This window comes from Hypanus sabinus, chromosome 7, assembly GCF_030144855.1.
Source record: "Hypanus sabinus isolate sHypSab1 chromosome 7, sHypSab1.hap1, whole genome shotgun sequence".
Lineage (NCBI taxonomy): Eukaryota > Metazoa > Chordata > Chondrichthyes > Myliobatiformes > Dasyatidae > Hypanus > Hypanus sabinus.
Window position 1 is genome coordinate 172,965,946 of NC_082712.1, and position 22,120 is coordinate 172,988,065.

A 22,120-nucleotide genomic window follows, 5' to 3' on the forward strand; every position below is an offset into this window, starting at 1 on the left:
TAGCAGTACTTGCATGACAAAATGTAACTGTTACTTAAAAGTTAAACTACACACTACATATTCTGAAGAAGTGTCTCAGCCCGAAACATCAACTGTTTACTTTTTTACATAGATGCTGCCTGACCTGCTGAGTTCCTCCAGCATTTTGTGTGTGTTGCTACATATCAACACTTTTGTTTTCCAGAATAAAATGTGATTATGACCATTTCTGGTCCTTTTGTGTCACACTGGGAATTTGATTGGGTACCGTTTGAAAACATTCCCCTTTCACAATAGCAAAAAAAAAGATTATTGTGAGAGTATTCTTTATTGAAGGTAGTGATTCTTAACTAAACTGCAATGTCTGGGTACAATAGTGAAACAATAATCTCATCATGAAATAAAATTGGTTCCTGAATGTACTCTATACACTTAGTGACCACTTTATTACATACCTCCTTTCGCTAATAAAGCGGCCAGTGATTTTATGATTTTAATCTTCAGCAGTAGCCCATTCACTTCCAGGTTTGATGTGGGCATTCAGAGATGCTTTTCTGCACACCACTGTTGTAATGTGTGATTATTTGAGTTACTGTCACCTTCCTGCCAGCTTAAACCAGTCTAGCCATTCTCCTCTGACCGCTCTCATTTACAAGGCATTTTCACCCACAGAACTGCCACCAGCTGGTTGTTTTTTGTTTTTTACACCATTCTTTATAAACTCTCTATACAGTTGTGCATGAAAATCCCAGGAGAACAACAGTTTCTGAGATACTCAAACCACCCTGTCTGGCACCAACAATCATTCCGTGTTCAAAGTCACTTAGATCATGGTATTACAGATAGGACAATCCATAATAACCATCTGGATTTAATATTTCTGGATAAACAAGCTAGTACAACTTACTCAATAGATATAGCCATTCCAAACACATATAACTTACAGAAAGCAATGTGAAAAAATACCAGAAATGTGCTGAATTATGGAACATGAACAGGATGTTACATTGTGCCAATAGTAGCATCTACAACTGGTATCGTCCCAAAATCACTACCAAGAGCATTAAACAATTAGGCCTACATAGCAATATTTATGTAAATCTCCAGAAAGCCACGATACTAAACACCACTAGAATAGTCTGAAAGTACCTAGCAATTAAAAAATGAGTGTGTTTAGCTATGCACATACTTCAGGTTTTATCAGTTTGAGCTGAGAAAAAATAAAAATTAATAATAATAATGCTGTGCCTCCTTCCTGATTGCAGCAACAAAAAGAGAGCATAATCTGGACTGTGGAGATCCTTGATATAACCGTATAACAATTACAGCATGGAAACAGGCCATCTCGGCCCTTCTAGTTCCTGCCGAACGCTTACTCTCACCTAGTCCCACCGAACTGCACTCAGCCCATAACCCTCCATTCCTTTCCTGTCCATATACCTATCCAATTTTTTTTTAAAAATGACGGATGCTACCTTCTTGTGGCAGTGCTCCTTGTAGCTTTGCTCAGTGATATTCAAACCAGGGATCAGGTTGATATTGTAGACATTTCTTCTTAAGACTATAGGCATAGGAGCAGAATAAGGCTATTTGTCCCACCAAGTCTGCTCTGCCATTCAATTACAGCTGATTTATTTCTCCTTTGAACCCCGAAACCTTTGACACCCTGATTAATTAAGAAACTATCAACCTCTCCTTCAATTGTACCCAATGACTTGTCCTATATAGCTATCATTTGCAATGAATTCCACAGATTCTCCACCCTCCAGCTAAAGAAATTCCTCCTCATCTCTGTTCTAAAGGGACATCCTTCTATTCTGAGGCTGTGCTCGCTAGACCTAAACTTGCCCACAATAGGAAACATCCTCTTCACATCCATTCTATCTAGGCCATATCCTCAAAACTATATTTCAATTGTTGCTTCAACATAATTGTTTCATTATTTTCATTATCTGGTATTATATATTCTGTATCACCATCTACTTCTTACAACTAGTATGTCCTAAATAGTTCATAGAACTTAATACAGAGTCTAATAACACTTATCAGTATATATTGTAGCTACAAAGTTTAAAATATATAATCAACGTATATATATATGTCGCCATAGACTACCTTGAGATTCATTTTCTTGAGGGCATTCACAATAGAATCAATGAAAAACTACAAAGACTGACAAGCAACACCAATGTGCAAAAGAAGACAAACTGTGCAAATACGAGAAAAGATAATGATAAATAAATAAATAAATAACACTGAGGACATGAGTTGTAGTGTCCTTGAAAGTGGGTTCATAGATTGTGTTCAGTGGTTAGTTCAGCGTTGAGGTGAGTGAAGTTATCCATGTTGATTCAGGAGCCTGATGGTTGTAGAGTAATAACTGTTCCTGAACCTGGTGGTGTGGAACTTAAAGCTCCTTATGTCTCCTTGCCGAGGGCAGCAGCTTGGATGGTGGGGGTCCTCGATGATGGACACTGCTTTCCTGCAATAATGCTCTAGGGATGGTTTTACCTGTGACAGACTGGGCCGTATCTACTACTCTTGTATGATTTTCTGTCAAGGGCATTGGCGTTTCCATACCAGGACATGATGCAAGCAGTCAAAATACTCTCCACTACACACCTACAGGTTTGTCAGAGTTTTAGATGAGGTGGCCGAATCTACACAAACTTCTATCCATGTGTTATGCTATTATTGTGAAACAACATATGTTTCACTTCTGCACTGCTAAATTATATATATTCTCAGTTTTACTGTTTATTGCCAAAATAGTCAGAATTTATGACTTCCAAACAGTGTCTTCAGTTTGCTGTTTATGTTTCTGAATTTGTAATATTATCCAGTGTCAGGAGAGATCCCACTCTGGAGGAAGTTAGCACGTCAGGCAGCATCTATGGAGAGGAGGGGTCAATGTTTTGGGCTGAGACCAGGTGAGGGGCAATGTGGATGGATGGGGGAAGGGGGTGATGTGAGAAGCTGGGATAGGTTAGGTGGATGTGGTAAAGGGCTGAAGAAGAAGGAATCTGATAGGAGAGGATAAATAGACATTGGAAGAAAGAGAAGGAGGCAGGAAACCAGAGTGAGGTGATGGACAGGTGAGTAGAAGGGGTGGGGGGAGGATAACCAGAATGGGAAATGGAAAAGGAGGAGGAGGACGGAGGAGAAATTACTTGACTTTGGAGAAATTCCCATCCCTGGAGGCCACCCAGATAGAATATAAGGTATTGCTCCTCCTACCTGACCTTGGCCTCATTGTGAAGGTAGAGGAGGCAATGGATATTTTTTAAAAATTATTGAGATACAGCGTGGAATAGGCTCTTCCAGCCCTTCAAGCTGCTCTGCTTAGCAATCCCCTGATTTTAATCACAGGACAATTTACAACCACCAATTATCTTACCAACCAGTACATCTTTGGTCTGTGGGAAGAAGCCATACCACCTGGGGAAACCCAAGCAGTCATGCAGAGAACATACAAACTCCTTACAGGGAGCGGCAGGAATTGAAGCTGGGTCACTGGTAATGTAAAGTGCTGTGCTAACCACTACACTACCATGCCATCAGAATGGGAAAGGGAAGTCAAATTGAAATGGCTGGTCACCACAGGATTTCGCAGTGCATAGAGCAAAGGTGCTTGACAAAGCAATCCCCGGGTCTGTGTCAGGTCTCACTGATGTAATGGAGTATATTCGTAACAAGGATGTTAAGTGAGCATGGGTAAGAGTGCAGCAGTAGTGTTGGAGCCAAGGCTGAATCAGTCACACTCTTATAGTTGGCACAGGCTTGAAGGATTGATTAGTATATGTGATTCTCTTTCATGCATTTGTATTTTATAGCCATTTATATTATAAATTTTTATACTGAAATGAATCTCAGGATAGTATATAGTACATATATGTATTTTGATAATAAATTTGACTTTTATATTATCTTGTGGGTTATTGTTTTCTTTGTAATATCACATTTATTCATTTGATGAAATATTTTAGATAATATTTTGATTTTTGTAACCAAAGTATCCATATTTATCACATTATTTTAAAATTGTAGTTTTAACCCTTTTTCCATGTTAACACACTAAATAATCACCATCATTATGTACCATGTCATATGATGTGAGCGATTATGGTCTCATAATCATAGTTCTTGGCAAATTTTTCTCCAGAAGTAATTTGCCATTGCCTCCTTCTGGACAGTGTCTTTACAAGATGGGTGACCCCAGTCATTATCAATACTCTTCAGAGATTGTCTGTCTGGCGTCAGTGGTCGCATAACCAGGACTTGTGATTTGCAACAGCTGCTCAAACGACCATCCACCATCTGCTCCCATGGCATCACATGACCCTGATTGGGGTCAAAGCAGGTGCTACACGTTGCCCAAGGGTGACCTGCAGGCTAGCGGAGGGAAGGAGCACCTTAGATTAAGACACATCTCCACTCCGCCACCCAATCCTCACCATCACTGGGTCAAAATCCTGAAGATCATTTGCTTAACAGCATTGGGATTAACAAAAATGGTGTTAACGTATGAGAATAGTTTGATATACCTGGCTTCCTTGATAGGGTGGAGTTTGTAAGGATGAGGGGAGAATCTCAGTGAGACCTACTGAATATTGAACAGCCTGGACAGAGGGAGAGAGCACCCTACTTCTCCTTTGGTAGAGACGGATCTCCACCCGCCACCCAACACTAAACAATAGATGACATTAAAATCAAAAGTGTGCATTTGGATTTAAATATAGCAAGGAGGCTGTTCAATATCATAAAATTTCTGCCAGAAAAAGGCCAGCAATATCATAAAGGATCCCATCCACCCTGCTTGTGGACTGTTTGTCCCACTGCTGAGAGGGATGAGGCTTCATAACAAAAACACCAGGACCACCAGACTCAAAAATAGTTACTTCCTGCAAGATGTCAGGCTGATCAACACCTCCACCCATTAACCCACCCTACCACTGATGTTACATAAGCCCAGCTACTATCCAGAAGAGTTCCTCTTGTCTAGAGTCACTTTGTCACCTGTCATTTCCTGTTGGAATCTCCTTGTGTTCAGATACTCCTGCAGCTAGCATTACATTACGTACATTAATCACTCTGTGTATGGTGATGGTTGTCTGATGTGTCCAATGATGACAGGACACCTGTGCAGTAGAGTTTTTTAAAGTGGAAAAGCTGTTGTACTAGGACAGTTCCACTCTCTTGACTTAAGGGTCCAGAGATGCAAACTGGGGCCCTCCTTGGTTGTAGTGGATGACCATGACGTCATGCCTTTCACTCTCCATGGAGCATTGCAAGATCGCCTTCCCGGCCATTGTGGATCTCATCCGCCCTGTCTGCCAGAGTTGACTTCGCCTGCTAGGACGGGCATGTCCCTATCTCAACAGGATATGAAGCCTGCCTGGCTACCCTTACCTGGTTTAGCCTACCTGACAAAGTGGTGTAGCAGGGTGTGGCTGCTGTCACATGCGAATAGCTACTTGGAGCCACAGGTGAGAGCTGAGTGTCCAGTAGGGACCAAATATGAGTGAGCTGCCCTGGAATGGACACAAAAGCCCCTTCCGTAGAGGTGCTACCCCTCCATGGACACCCCATACACCCAGTCTATGTATATAAGATAATCTCACCTCTACAGAGACACACTTAACAGTTAACTGTACATTGTATACATGAGACAGCCTGCAAATGTGGGGAATCTAAAGCAACACACACAAAATGCTGGAGTAACTCAGCACATCAGGCAGCATCTATGGAAATGAATAAACAGTTGAAGTTTTGGGCTGAGACCCTTGGACTGGAAGGGAAAGGGAAAGATGCCAAAAAAAAGGTGGGGGGAGGGTAAGGAGGCTAGTTGAAAGGTGCTAGGTGAAGCCCTGGTGAGGAAGGAATTTGATAAGAGAGGAGAATGGACGATAGGAAAAAGGGAAGGAGGAGGGTCTCGGGAGAGGTGATAGGCAGGTGAGAAGAGGGAAGAAGCCAGAGAGGAGAAGAAGGGAGGGGGAGGGAATTTTTTTTACCAAAAGGAGAAATTGATATTCTTAACATCAGGTTGAAAGCTACCTGGAAGGAATATAAGGTGTTGCTCCTCCATCTTGTGGGTGGCCTCATCTTGGCACAGGAGGAAGCCATGGACTGACGTGAGAAAGGGAATGAGAGTCGAAATTAAACCCTTCGGCCATCGGGAAGTTCTGCTTTTGGCAGTGGGAGCGAAGGTACTCAACTAAGCAGTTCCCCAATTTACAATAGGTCTTACCAATGTGGAGGAGGCCACATAGGATTGCTTTTATCTTTATATGTATTGTGCTTTTTAATTTTTGTTGTTTTTTTAATGCTGCATCAGATCTGGAGTAACAATAATTTTATTCTCCTTTGCACTCGTGTACTGAAGAATAACAGTAAACAATCTTGAATCTTGAAGTTACCCTGTTAAAAACACACGACTGTAGGGATTTCACTGTTCTTATCATAATGCCCCGGAATGCCAATTAGTTGGAGATGAAGATAGATAGGATTAGTTAGTCTGATTTGCAATGATAAATTTATCAGTGTCTTTCCATGAAATGGCTTATTGAAGAAGTTTTAATTATCATTGAATTGCCCCCACTGCCTTCAGTTATTTTCATTAGCTGAAGGAACTATTGTGAGTAATTGTGCCGTTTAGCCGTAAGGATGGTAAATAATTATCCCGGTGTCTTTTCAGAGCTTTATGAAGACTTAAATACAGTAATAGTATGACAGTTTTAAAAATAATTCATGTATCAATTTAATGAAAAGTTGCAATAATTGTACTCAAACTCAGGTCTCTGCAGACAGTCCCAGGAAGGGCAGACACAAACAAGTTTGCAGGGCCTCAGAAGTCCAATTAATATCTGGAGGATCCCTCGAGGTTGATACGCAGCTGACTGTGGCACTGTTAACAAAGCTGGAAGAGAAACACCCCTGGACTCCAGCCCAGAGGTAAGCTGATGACAGAAATGATATTTATTGTTCAATGACATTAGATACTTTTCTCCAGTTTCATGTGACATTGATGTTCTCGATATTTTTGAAATACCCTGGATACCCTGGGGCTTGGCTTCATCAACAGAGACAGTTGTTGAAATAAATCCAGGTGAAAGTGACAGGATTTTAAAGCAAGTTCTGGGCATGGCAACAAAACATTTATTTTTTTGTTTGGTATTTATCCCTTCTTGTTCCAAAGAGTTTAAATTAATGACAATTTATTGAGATATAGTGCAGAATAGGCCCTTCTAGCCCTTTGAGCTGTACCACCCTGATTTAACCCTAGCCTGATCATGGGTCCAATTAACCTACCAACCGGCATGCTTTTGGACTGTGAGAGCATACCAGAGCACTCAGAGGAAACCAACACGGTCACAGGAAGAAAAAAATCTCCTCACAGACAGTGGTGGGAATCGAACCCGTGTTGCTGGTACTGCAAAGCATCGTACAAACCACTATGCTACCGTGCTATCTAAAACTAGAGGACTGCACTTCTCTGTATGGTGACCGATAAACTGGAACTATGGGAATGCCAGGGAGATTAATGCTGAAGCCTCCGTGATTTGGAATCTGTGTTATGACATGCATATGGACAATATTGTCTTGAAGTTTGTTGATCTTACAAGAAAGATGAAAAGCAGGTAATGAGGATGACCAACTCCATACATAACGTTTACAATGGGAAAATAAAAAGGATGGCAGAGAAAGAAAACGTGGGCTAGTTAGCTTGATTAGAAGAGCCAAAAGAGACTGTAGATGCTGGAATCTCAAAGTTTAAAGTTCAAATTAAATTTATTATCAAATTACGTATGCATTCAGTGGCCAATTTTTTAGGTATATCTGTACATGTGCTCGTTAATGCAACTATCTAATCAGCCAGTCATGTGGTAGCAACTCAATGCATAAGAGCATGCAGACATGGTCAAGAGGTTCCGTTGTTACTCAGACCGAACATCAGAATGGGGAAGAAATGTGATCTAATTGGCTTTGACTGTGGAATAATTATTGGTGGCAGATGGGGTGGCTTTGTATCTCATGAACTGTTGATCTCCTGGGATTTTCTTGCACACCAGTCTCCAGTGTTTACAGAGAATGGTATGATAAACAAAAGACATTCTGAGAACGACAATTCTGTGGGCGAAAATGCCTTGTTGATGAGAGAGGTCAGAGGAGAGTGGCCAGACTGGTTCAGGCTGATAGGATGGTGAAGTAATGCAAATAACTACCCATTACAACAGTGATGTGCAGAAAAGCATCTCTGAATACTCAGCATGTTGGACCTTGAAGTGGATGAGCTATAGCAAGAAAAGACCATGAACATACACTCAGTACAGGAGGTTGCTAATAAAGGGGCCACAGAGTGTATTCGAATTGGCCGTGTCTACCTATCATCCATTTCTGATTTTGACCTTTTTTTCTCTGTTAGTACAGCCTTGTCCTCACCTCTGCTATGAGCACCCACATAACAAAACAACGAAGTACAATATGACTCAGGTGCCATAGTAACATACTTGATCTCAAGATATTAGATAACCTACCTTCAGTTTATTCACCCCTCTCAATCTTTTCAACTCTAAACTAAATTGCTTTCTCTCTTTCCCCATTCTGATGAAGAGTCTCGGCCCTAAAACATTAACTTTGATTCTCTTTCTCCTAACTTTTTAAGGTTTTTCTGTGTTTCTTTCAGATCTCTAGGTTCCATTGTTTTTTAAAAAATATTTTTGTTGTGCTTCTACACATTGAAGTTTCCAATGGTCTGAGCGAATGGTAGAAAACAAAAACACATCCAGTGGAGAAAAATGCCTTGTTAATGAGAGAGGTCAGAGGAGAATGGCCAGTTGGAGTTGGGAGGGGAACGTATGTTGATGATTGGAATGGGTAAAGAGGTTCTTGTGCATCACCATTTTGTGAATGTGGAGCACATGCAACAGAAAGCTGAAGTGACCGACCTAAAGAGAGAGAGAGAGAAACTTAGTTCAGGAGTTGAGCTTTTGTACGGCTACCAACACCAGAGAACTGGAATTAAAAAGACTGACTGCCAGTGCTAACAAAATGGTAAAGCATTCTCAATAGAACAAATTGCTTGCTCTAGTTTCCACACTTAGCTGAAAATTATAGGCATTTTATAAAGATTTATGGATAATGTGGTTGAATTCAGTCTTTTCAACAAACTTAACTCTGATCTGCTGCCTCCGTATTTATGATAAAGCCCTAATTGATATCAGAAATGAGGCATTTTTTGCAGCTTGAACATAGACAAATTATGCTGTAACAAATTTAAATTTAACTAAATGGTTGGGGTGTGAGGGTAGAATCCAGCACTTTTGGGTCACACTGGGAACATTTATCGGGAAATTATGGCACACCACCACCATTTTCTGTTAATTAAAATGAATGGATGGTTTGCATAGCCAAAAATCCAAAATACATTGGGCTGTTTGGAAGGGTTCCCCATTAGTCGCCAGAACATGAATAATTGTCAATCACGCATGTGCACACACACACTCATCTAAATTTTTGTTGCTTTTGGATTAAGGTCAGATTGCCTTCACAGCCTTGCATGCTGAGTTAAAAAGCTTATTAGTGTTTGCTCACTTCACAATGGAAACCAGCCTTTGAAAAAGTTATCTAGAGCTAGTTTTAACAATGCAAGTATTCATAGTCCTGACAGATACTTCTGTTGAGTTCTACTTATATAAAAAAATACTTTATATAAAAATGGGTGCTTCTGCTGTTATAGCTGGGACATAGCATTTGAATGTAACAACAGAATCAAGGCTGGTATTTCCAAAGGGGGAAGCACAAAGTGCACATGCTTACAGAAAGAAAAAGAGATTAGCATTTTTTGTCACATGTACATTGAAATATACAGACTTGTATATAATATACACAAATATACACATTTCAGGATCAGTTTTTCCCTCTCTGCCATCAGAACACTACTTCGGTAATTTTCCCCTCTTTTTGTGTTACTTATTTCATTATATCTATCTATCTATCTACCTATCTATTCTATAGATAGATTCTACTTACTTTAATCTATATTTCTCTTTATTATTATGTATTGCAATGTACCACTGCTATAAAACAACAAACTTCATGACGTATGCCAGTGATATTAAACATGATTCTGATTCTGAAATGTGTCCACAACCAACACAGCCCGAGATGTGATGGGGGCAGCCCGCATGTGTTGCCATGCTTCTGGTGCCAACATAACATGCCCACAAGTCTGACCCATAAGTCTTTGGAATGTGGGAAGAAACCTGCATGGTCATGGGAAGAATGTACAAACTCCTCACACAGAGTGACAGGAATTGAACCCGGATCGCTGGCACTCTAAAGTGTTAGGCTGACTGTTATGCTACCATGTCGCCCTGCCACCCCCTCCCATTTTCAGTGATATGTACTTCCACTTTAACCTCTCTAATGACCATATCTTTATGGATCAGGTCTGCCAAAGCAATCATCAATTATTGGAAAAAATTTGGAAAATTTGTAGCTCGGGTTGTTGATGGTTGGGTTGAGTTGTTCTCTGATCTTGGCAATTTACTTGCAAACATTTTGTCACCATGTGAGGAGACGTTGTCAATTCACTGTTGATTTGGTGTGTCCTCCAAATGCTTGGCCTTTATCTGCTTTTCAATCAGCCGATTGGGTGTCATTTTGGAAGCTCAGTTGTGATGTGAGGAAATCTCGTCACTGATTGAAAAGAATATAAAAGCCAAGCATTTGCAGGACACATAGTGCATCTGTAGAAGTGTTTGAGTGTTTTAGGTGACAAACCAAATCCCAAACCCCTAATGAACCGTTGGCACTGTCTTGCCTTCTTTATAGCTGCATCGATATGTTGCAACCAGGTTAGGTTCTCAGAGACTGACACCCAGGCTCTTGTAATTGCTCACTCTCTCCACTTCTGATCCACCTGTGAGGATTGGTTTGTGTTCCCTCGTCCTACCCTTTCTGAAGTCCACAATCAGTTCTCTGGTCTTACTGACATTGAATGCAAGGTTGTTGCTATGGCACCACCTAACTAGCTAATATATCTTGCTCCTGTACACCCTCTTGTCACCATCTGAAATTCTGCCAACAATGGTTGTATCATGAGCAGATTTATAGATTCCACTTGAGCTATGCTTAGGTGCACAGATATCAGTGATGAGAGAATAGAGCAGTGGGCTACTCACATGCCTCTGTTGTGCGCCAGTGTTGATTGTCAGCAAGGTGGAGATGTTAGTTCCAATCCGCACAGGTTGTGGTCTTCCGGTTAGAAAGTTGAGGAACCATTTACAGATTCTATTATGGTTATTATTCTATTCTATTATGGAATTATTCTATAATTCTATTTTGGATTTATTGAGTATGCCCACAAGAAAATAAATCTCAGGGTTATTTATGGTGACGTATAAACACTTTGATTATAAATTTACTTTGAACTTTGTATTCTTTAAGATGCTATCCATTAATTTTGCAGTCATATGAAAGGAATATAATTGTAGATCACCCACCAGCTATGACTAGTGGATGCTTTAACTGCATTGAAGATAGGAACAGGGCTTGTTTTGCTGTTGTTGTTTAGTTGCTTGTTGTGTTCTGTGTAATTTTTCCAAGCATTATGGGCATGCTGTGTTAGTGCTGGAATGTGTGGCAACCCTTGTGGGCTGCCCCCAACACACTATCAATGCAAACAACACTTTGCACTGTATGTTTCAATGCGCTTGTGATAAATCAATGCGCTTGTGAATCTTGAATCCTGGCTAATGTTTGCTTCATGGGTTCCTATCCATTACCTCAATACATCTGTTCAAACATCTTTGAAAATACCCCTTGGAAAACAGAGGCATATGTTCTGTGAGGAATGACAAGGCTCCTGGTAAAATGATCTTTCAGTGGATATTGGCCTCCGGAAGAATGACTAACCACTCATCTGGTTTAAATCCATTCATAGCACTGCTTTCGATTTCTCACCAATCAAATGGACTGAGTGAGGAACCCTGGGAAATAACAATCTGCTAGAGGAACACAACAGGTTGAGCAGCATCAATAGGGGAAAAGAAATTGTCAACAATTTGGGATGAAACCCTGAGAAAGAACTGAGAGTGGAGAGGATAAGTTGGCCAGTCTTCCCCCTCCCCATCCCTTTCCATCTGCAATTCAACTCTGCTGTAATGGTCCCCGTTATCACTTCCTCCTGCTGCTGTCTATAAGGAATATGTACATCCTTCCCATGACCTCCTGGTTCTCTGGTTTCCTCCCATATCCCAAAGACATATGGGTTAGTAGTTTAATTACTCATATGGGTGCATCTGTTCAGTGCGGGTTCATTAGGCTAGATGGGTCCGTTATTCTGATGTATCTCTAAAAAATAATCTCCTTTACAGATTTCAGCGCTGGCAGCCCGTTGTGTTCCTGTTCATGTTCTTACAGCAGCTGTCTCAAACCTTCACACTCCCCTACCCCCATCTCGTTCTATCTGCCTCTCTTTGTTTCTCTGAAGTTCAAATTTGATTATCATCCAACCATATATGAATATAGCTAAATGAAACAGTATTTCTCCAGGCCAAGGGGTGCAAAACATATTACCAACAGCATACAGCACATTGCACATATACTGTAGCACATTTAGCACATTTGGTTACAATGGCAAAAAAAAACATGCAATCACAAAAATATATAGCCCAAATCCCTGAGTGACATGGCCCACAGATTGATAGTGCAGGGGATGTTGTCCTGGTCCAGTTTATTCTTCCACTGAATGTACTGTAGAGGGCAGCACTGAATTAACACCAGAAGGCAGAATCAATGAACACTGGAGGGCAGCACTGACAGGAGGAGGAGACCCAATCCCAGTACAGTTTCTAACATGACCACAGAGGCTTCTGCCCTCTCCCACACTGCCACTGGCATCTCCTTTCCTGTGTGGCAGCAATAGCCATGAGGGCTTTGTCCGCACAAGTCTCTATCTGCCTTCAGCTATTATTCACCTGCCAATACCTTCCTACACCTTCTCCCCTCCCTTACCTGCACAAGCTGTCAGCCATCACTAGGCTCATCTCAGTCCACCAAATATCTCAGATCTTGTTATGCCACTCCCTGATCATCATACACTGGTTATTGTCCATTTCCACTCAGACCTAATGCAGAGTTTGATCCTGAAATGTCAATGATTTCTCTCTCCCCTTCGAATGCTGCTCAGCCCATTGAGTTTCTCCAGCAGATTCCAGCACATGCAGTCTCCCTGGGAAACACATTTCCTCTAGACCTTGACAATGTGTCAAGAGATTCAAAGCAGAACACTTCGTGTTGTAGTATTCCATTCAGCCCCTGCAAGAAAGAAATTGTAATAATTGTCTCAAGTTCAGTTTATTGTCATTTGACCGTACATATATGTAAGCAAATGAAACAACATTCCTCTGGACCAGTGTGCACCTGGAAAACATATATCACACACAGCAAATAAAACAAAGTACAGGTTGTGCAGCCCTTATCCAAAATTTTAAAAATCTAAAAAACGCCGAAATCCGAAAGTTGTTTGAGTGCTGACATGATGTCACAAATGGAAGATTCCACAAGGCAGTGAGAAGGTTCCCAGGTGATGCGCAGGTCTCTGTGCATCACAGACAGCTTCGAGAAGTGACCTCACATATGTAATGAACAGAGTTAATGAAAAATAGATAAATACTGCTTAAAGTGTAAAATGAAGATCTTAATCGTGCATTGAAATAATAGATTAATCGGTGTTAGAGTGAACATATGCCGCTTAACGGTAGCCTGATCATGAAACAAGCAAAGATCTATCACAATGAACTGAAAATTGAAGGTAATTGTGAATATTCAGCAGGCTGGTTGCAGAAATTTAAGCAAAGGCAGAGCATTAAAATTTTAAAGATTTGTGGTAATCATGAAGCAGCAGAGAAATTTTCTTGATGAGTTTGCCAAGGCTGCATCACAGCCTGGTATGGAAACACCAATGCTCTTGGTTGGAAAATCCTACTAAAAATAGTGCTTACAGCCTAGTCCATCCTGGGTAAAACCCTCCCCACCATTGAGCACTTCTGCACAAAATACTGTCACAGGAAAGCAGCATCCATCACCCGGGACCCTCACCACACAGGTCATGCTCTCTTCTCCCTGCTGCCATCAGGAAGAAGGTAGATAAGCCTCAGAACTTGCACCCCCAGGTTCAGGAACAGTTATTACCCCTCAACCATCAGCCTCTTAAACCAAAGGGGACAACTTCACTCATCTTCACTTGTTCCATCATTGAAATGTTCTCACAACCTATGGACTCACTTTCTAGGATGCTTCACCTTATCTCTCGATATTTATTGCTTATTTATGAATTTTTATTATTTCTTTTTTTTGTATTTGCGCAGATGGCTTTTGAACTCTGGTTGAACACCCAAGTTGGTGTGGTCTTTCATTGATTCTTTTATGGCTGCTATTTTATTATGGATTTATTGAGTATGCCCACAAGAAAATTAATCTTAGGGTTGTATATGGTAACATATTTGTATGTTGATAATAAATTTACTTTGAATTTTGAAGATTGTCTCTGATGAAAACCTAACTCACTGAATGGCTGCATCAGTACATATGTATGAATGGCAATTGTAAGACAAGGACTACTTACCAGTAGCACATAAATTCAGAGTTGGGAATGATAGTGATCCCAAGCTATCTCATTACATATTCCAAAAGCAGAAAATATCCAAAATTCAAAACACTTCTGGCCCCAAGCATTTCGTATATGGGTGCTCAACTTGTAACTCTATAAATGAGTTAATAAAATATCATTCAAAAGTGCATGTAGTGTTCAGCACAGGTAAACAATTTGCTGTCCTAATGACAAGACCTCGGTGGTGGCAGGGTATTCATTAATCTCACAGCCTGAGGGAAGAAGCTGTTACTCAATCTGGCAGTCCTAGTCCTGATGCTCCTATATCTCCTTCCTGACAGTAGTAGGTCAAAGAGATTGTGGGATGGGTGATAGAGATCCACAACAGCCCTTTGGGCCCTTCATCTACAACACTCACTGTAAATGTAACAAATACTGGGGGTTCGGGGAGGGGGAACAGCGGAGACCCTGGTGATCCTCCTGGGAGTTTTTACTATCCTCTGTAGGGTCTTGCAGTCTGATGCCCTACAGCTTCTGAACCACACAATGGTACATCCAGCTCAAAGCCTCATTCACTGTTTTTATCCCTGTAAGAAAGGGTTTTGTTGTTTGTCAATCCTTGCAATGCTTTGAGAATAAGTTCATTTTCAAAGTAAAGTTATCCAGTGGATGAGACAGCAATAAGCTGGAAGCAAGAATAGATTTATTAATATTGACAATGTATGTTGTCTTTAATATTAGTTGCTTACATAGTCCCTAAGCATTCAATGTCACAGGGCTTTGACCAATAGACAGATGCACAGCATTGTGATCATCAAACAGATTGATATTACTGCGGTGGAAATGGCATTTCACTTTCCATATTGCAGATCCTTTCTGGAATTAAACCTAACAACTTGTTTTTGAACTCTATGGACCTTGCTGGTCGTATCACATTTCATCAAAAAAAAATCTGATATGCTGAATAAGTCATAGAAATGTATAACACAGAAGCAGGCCCTTCAGCCAATCTAGTCCATGCTAAACCATTTAAAATGCCTCCTCCCATCAACGTACACACAGACCAGAGCTCTCCAAATCCTTACCATTCCCGTACATACCTAAACTTTCTCTTAAACTTTGAAGTCGAGCTCACATGCACTACATGAGCTGGCAGCTCGTTCTACACTCTCACGACCCTCTGAGTGAAGAAGTTGCCACTCATGGTTTCCTTAAACTTTTCACCTTTCACCCTTAACTCATGACCTCTAGTTGAAGTCCCACCCAACCTCTGTGGAAAAAAAACCTGCTTGTATTTACCCTATCTAAACCCCTCATAATTTTGTACACCTCTATCAAATCTCCCTTCAATCTTCTACCTTCCAAGGAATAAAGCCCCAAGCAGTTCAATCTTTCCTTATAATGCATGTTCTCCAGTCCTGGCAACATCCTTGTAAATTTTCTCTGTACTCTTATAACCTTTGTACAATTTTCCTGCAGGTCAGTGACCAAAACTGCACACAATACTCCAAATTAGGCCTCACCAACATCTCATTCAACTTATGCAATACATTGTATGCAATACATTGATTTGTGAAGGCCAATGTGCCAAAAGCCTTTTTTATGACTCTATCTACCTGTGATGCCACTTTCATGAATGATGCAGCTGTATCTCAGATCCCTTTGTTCTACCGCACTCCTCAGTGCCCTGCCGTTCATTGTGTAAGAACGGTCCTCCTGAAGTACAACACCTCACATTTGTCTGCATTAAATTCCAAATGCTTATTTTTTCCAGCTGGTCCAGATTCTGCTGAAGGCTCTGGTAGCTTCCTCACTGTCTACTACACACCTAATCTTGATGTCATATGCAAATTTGCTGATCCAGTTTACCACTATTTAACCATTATTTAAACGTAAATAAAACCACATATGGAATTCATAGCAACACAAGTTGATGATCAGATGTAAGGATCCAAAGCAGGTAGTCACCAGGAGCAATATTTGTAAATTACGCTCAGAAGTCAGTTTATTAGTTTTCTCCTGTACAAAATGTTGCATTCTTGGTCATCTCTGGCTGTAGCCCAAATACTTCATGGTTCGACATGTTGTGCATTCAGAGATATTCTTCTGCACACCACTGTTGTAACACCTGGTTATTTGAGTTGTAGTCACCTTCCTGTCAACTTGAACCAGTCTGGCCATTCTCCTCTGACCTCTCTTAATGAGGCATTTTTACCCACAGAACTACTCTTTCTTACACCATTTTCTGTAAATTCTAGAGACTGCTGTGTGTGAAAATCCCAGGAGATCAACAGTTTCTCTGGTACTCAAACTGCTCTGTCTGGCAGCAACAATCATTCCATGGTCAAAGTCACTTAGGTGACATTTCTTCCCCATTCTGATGTTTGGTCTGAACAACAACTGAACCTCTTGGCCATGTCTGCATGCTTTTATGCATTGACTTGCTGCCACGTGTTTGGCTGATTAGATATTTGCATTAACAAGCAGGTGTATAGGTGTAACTAATAAAGTGGCCACTGAGTGTAGGTTCATCATGAACAAATAATTGTATCAGAGATATCTTCACCGTCATCCAATATTATCTTTCCAATCTATTTAATCTTTCCTGGAATGCATTTATAATCATAATTCTAGGAATGCATCCATAATCACAGAGGTGACATAGGATCGGAAGATGTAGAATGGTTGTGGGTAGACTTAAGGATCTGCAAAGGTAAAAAGAACCTGATGGGAGTTATGTTGAGGCCTCCGAACAATGGCCAGCATGTGAGATACAAATCGGAATGGGAGATTGAAATCGCATTTCGAAAGGGCAATTCTACAATAATCATGGAATATTTCAATATGCAGGTAGATTGGGAAAATTAGGTTCATGCTGACTTTGGAGCCCAAGAGAGAGAACTTGTAGAGTGCCTGCAAGATGGCTTTTTAGAACAGCTTGTGGTTTGAGTCCTCTAGGGGTTCAGATTTTCTGAACTGAGTATTTTACAATGAACTGGATTTGATAAGGGAGCTTAAGATAAAGGAACCTTCAGAAGACAGAGATCATAATATGACAGAATTCACCCTGCAATTTGAGAGGGAGAAGCTAAATTCAAATGTATCAGTATTACAGTGCAGTAAAGGGAATTACAGAGGGATGGGAGAGGAGATGGACAAAGTTGATTGGAAGGGGACACTAGTAGGCTTGGCAGCAGAGCACCTATGTCTGGGGATTCTGGGAACAATTCAGAAGGAGCAGAATAGATACATCCCAAAGAAGAAGTATTCTAAAGGCAGGATGACACAACCATTGCTGACAAGGGAAGTCAAAGCCAACATAAAAGCAAAAGGAAGGGCATATAATAGAATAAAAATTCATGAAAAGTTTGAGGATTGGGAAGCTTTTAAAAACTAACAGAAGGCAACCATAAAAGCCATAAGGAGAGAAAAGATGAAATATAAATGTAAGCTTGCCAATAATATCAAAGAAAATGCCAACAGATTTTACAGAAATATAAAGAGTAAAAGAGAGACAAGAGTAGATATTGGACTGTAGGAGAAGTAGTAATGGGAGACAAGGAAATGGCGGACAAACTGAATAAGCTTTTTACATCAGTCTTTACTGTGAAAGACACTACAGTATGCTAGATTTTTGAGAGTGTCAGGGGGCAGAAGGAAGTGTAACTGCTTTTACTAGTGGGGAAAGTGGTTGGGAAGCTGAAAGGTCTGAAAGTAGATAAATCACCTGGACCAGATGGACTACACACCAGGGTTCTGAATGAGATAGCTAAAGAAACTGTGGAGGCATTAGTATTGATTCTTCAAGAATCAATAGATTTTGACATGACGATAAGAACCCATGATATTGCAGGAATGCAGGAAAGATACTAGCATGGATAGAGTATTGGCTGATTGGCAGGGGGCAAAAAGTGGAAATTATGCCTTTTCTGATTGGCTGCTGGTGACAAGTGGTGTTCCACATGAGTCAGTGTTGGGACTCCTTCTTTTTGCGTTGTATGTCAATGATTTAGATGATGAAATTGATGGTTTTGGGGCTAATTTTGCAGATGATATAAAAATATGTAGATGGACAGGTAGTGTTGAGGAAACAGGGTGGCTGCAGAAGGACTTAGATTCAGAGAACGGGCAAAAAAGGGGCAGGTGGGATATAGTGTCAGAATGTGTATGGTGGAAGGAATAATAGTGCAGACAATTTTCAAAATGGGGAGAAAATTCAAGAATCTGAGTATTTCTTGTCAAAAACTTCATGAAAATCAACATGAACGAATTAAAGTGCACTGCCTATTTGAACCTCCTTATTACTAGCTCAAAGAATTGAGTGAATTAGTCAGACATGACCCTCACTTAACAAGTGAGCAGGAAGCCAGAGATGGAGAAACTTGTGCAGCTCAGGGGATTATAGATCTGGAAGAAGGTACAGCGACAGAGAAATGAGGTTTTGAAAGGATTGAAGATGTTGTTGGACCAGGAGCCAAGGGGGTTACTGAGAACAATGACGAGGGGTGAATGAAATGTGGTAGGTGTTAGAATACAAGCAGCAGGTTTAAAGAGAGAGATTATAAAGATTAGCTTTATGTGTCACATTTACACTGAAACATACAGTGCAATGCGTCATGGGCGCCATATAAGCATAGCAGTTCACATGATACTATTACAGCTTGGAGTGTCAGAGTTCAGAATTCTGTAATAAAGTTTGTATGTTCTTCCCATGTGCATGTGGGTTTCCTGTGGGTTCCCCTGTTTCCTCCCATAGTCCAAAGACATACCGGTTAGTAGGTTAATTGGTCATTGTAAGTTGTTCTGTGATTAAACTAGTGCTAAATAGGTGGGCTGCTGGACAGTGCATCTTGTTGGGCCAGAAGTGCCTGTTCCCTGCTGTATCTCTAAATAAATAAAATTAATATTGTTTGTGATGTACTTTCTACGAACTGTGTAACAAAAGCCATTTCTGACTCCCATTTTCTTTTCATAATTGCATGGTGCTAATTGGATCAAGTCAGTTCCTAAGTTAGAAATTTCTGCAATAGCCACCAAGGCTGCCAGTAAATTATTAAACAAGAAATGCATATGACCATAAGACATAGGAGCAGAATTAGGCCGTCTATCCCATCGAGTCTGCTCAGCCATTCAATCATGGCTGATCCTTTTTTTCTACCTCTTCCTCAATCCCAGTTCCCAGCCTTCTCCCTGTAACTTTTGAAGCCATGTCCAATCAAGAACCTGTCAATCTCTGCCTTAAAAACGCCCAACGAACTGGCCTCCACAGCTGCACGTGGCACCAAATTCCACCCTTTGGCTAAAGAAATTTCTCCGCATCTCTGTTCTGAAAGGGTGCCCCTCTATACCGAGGCTGTGCCTTCTTGTCCTAGACTCTCCCACCATGGGAAACAACCTTTCCACATCTACTCTGTAAAGGCCTTTCAACATTCGAAAGGTTTCAATGAGATCCCCCCCCCCCCCCCCATCCTTTTGGATTCCAGCAAGTACAGACCCAAAGCCAGAGCCATCAAACGTTCCTCGTATGATAACCCTTTCAATCCTGGAATCATCTTTGTGAACCTCCTCTGGACCCTCTCCAAAGGCAGCACATCTTTTCTAAGATGAGGGGCCCAAAACTGTTCACAATACTCAGGGTGAGGCCTCACCAGTGCCTTATAAAGCCTGAACATCCCATCCTTGCTCTTGTATTCTAGACCTCTTGAAATGAATGCTAACATGGCATTTGCTTTCCTCACCACTGACTCAACCTGCAAGAAAACCTTCAGGTTGTACTGCACAAGGACTCCCAAGTCCCTCTGTATCTCAGATTCCTGTATTTTCTCCCCATTTATAAAATAGTCTGCACATTTATTTCTACTACCAATGTGCATTTTCCAATTTGTATTTCATTTGCCACTTTCTTGCCCATTCTTCCTAATCTAAGTCCTTCTACATCCTACCTGTTTCCTCAACACTACCTGCCCCTCCACCAATCTTTGTATCGTCTGCAATCTTGGCAACAAAGCCATCTATTCCATCATTTAAATCATTGATATACAGCATAAAAAGAAGTGGTCCCAACTCCGACCCCTGCAGAATACCACTAGTCACTGGCAGCCAACCAGAAAAGGATTCTTTTGTTCCCACTCACTGCTTCCTACCAATCAGCCAATGCTCTAACCATGTTAGTAACTACAGGCCACCAAGATTGAGCAAACCCTGAGACTGACACCAAAGTTTTTTTATATGTACTGTATAAGTTAATTTGCCACACATACATCAAAACATCGAAACATGGAGTGAAAAGCGCCTTTCACATCAATGACAACACAGCCCATGGATGTGCTGGGACAGCTCGTAAGTGTTGCCAGGCTTCTGGCGGCAACGTAGCGCACTAACTCTAGTATGTACTTCTTTGGAAAGTGGGGGGGGGAACCACAGCACCCAGAGGAAATCCATATGATCACGGGGAGCACGTATAAGCTCCTTAAAGATCGTGGCAGGAATTGAATCCCTATTGGTGCTCATTGGTCCTGTAACGCATTGTGTAAACTGCTATACTACTGTGTTTCTACATATTTTACTGGTAGAACTGTAGATTTATAGGAAGTCATCTGATTGGTTTATTGTCCATATTAAGGTGATTGATTTATTGTTCAGGAGAAACCAATTCTTTAAGCAAAGTTTAAATTTCACCATTTTAGCGGACTGTGTTTGCTATTGTGGTCAATGTGATTTCATTATTTCTGTAAATCATGTTTAACCTGTGGCTAATATTATTTAAACTCAGTAAGCAGACGGGCTTGGTTGGTTAGGTTTATGGTCAATTACCAATGTAGGAAAATATTCCGTTGTAAATGAGTTCTTGTTAAGACATTGAACTGCAAGTGACTTTTTGAATTAAGTAATGAAACTTAATAGGTAGCTGGCTGGAGATACCTCTTTAACAAAGGAGGTGTAAGGCACACCTTCCCTCTGCTAGCCTGTGGGTCATCTTGGGTAAGGTGTATAACCTGCTTAGCCCCCAATCAGAGTCATGTGAAGCCATGGGAGCAGGTGGTGGATGGTCGTATGAGCAGCTGGTGCATATCACAAGTTCTGGTTAGGCAACCACTGACACTAGACAGATAATCTCTGAAGAGTATTGATAATGGCTGGGATCACCCATCTAGTAAAGACACTACCCGGAAGAAGGCAATGGCAAACCACTTCTGTACAACAATCATGGTCAAGGGAAGACCATGATCACCCATGCCACGTGACAGGGCACATTATGAACGAACAAATGAATCTTCATGACCATGGCACCAAACATCTTTTTGGGATGTGAGAGGAACCTGGAGCACCTGGAGGAAACTCACGCAGACACAGGCAGAATGTATAAACTCCTTACAGACAGCGATGGGAATTGAAATTAAATTGTCAAATCCTAGCTGGTGCTGTACTGCGTTGTGCCAACTGTTACACTACCACACTGTCCTTTATTATGTTAATCAGTAATCATGAGCCTTAATGAACAAATCACTGCAAGTTCCAAAAGAGCTA

General features: G+C 40.9%; 1 protein-coding gene across 9 annotated transcripts in view; it reads left to right on the forward strand.

The window, feature by feature from the left end:
* LOC132397404 (doublecortin domain-containing protein 1-like) overlaps window positions 1-22,120 on the forward strand; it is a 544,514-nt gene that overhangs the window by 287,506 nt on the left and 234,888 nt on the right. For all 9 annotated transcript variants that reach the window (XM_059976139.1, XM_059976134.1, XM_059976131.1 and 6 more), the window contains one exon: window positions 6,773-6,930. In XM_059976139.1, coding sequence (XP_059832122.1) covers window positions 6,773-6,930 — 158 coding nt within the window. The remainder of the gene's footprint in view (window positions 1-6,772; window positions 6,931-22,120) is intronic.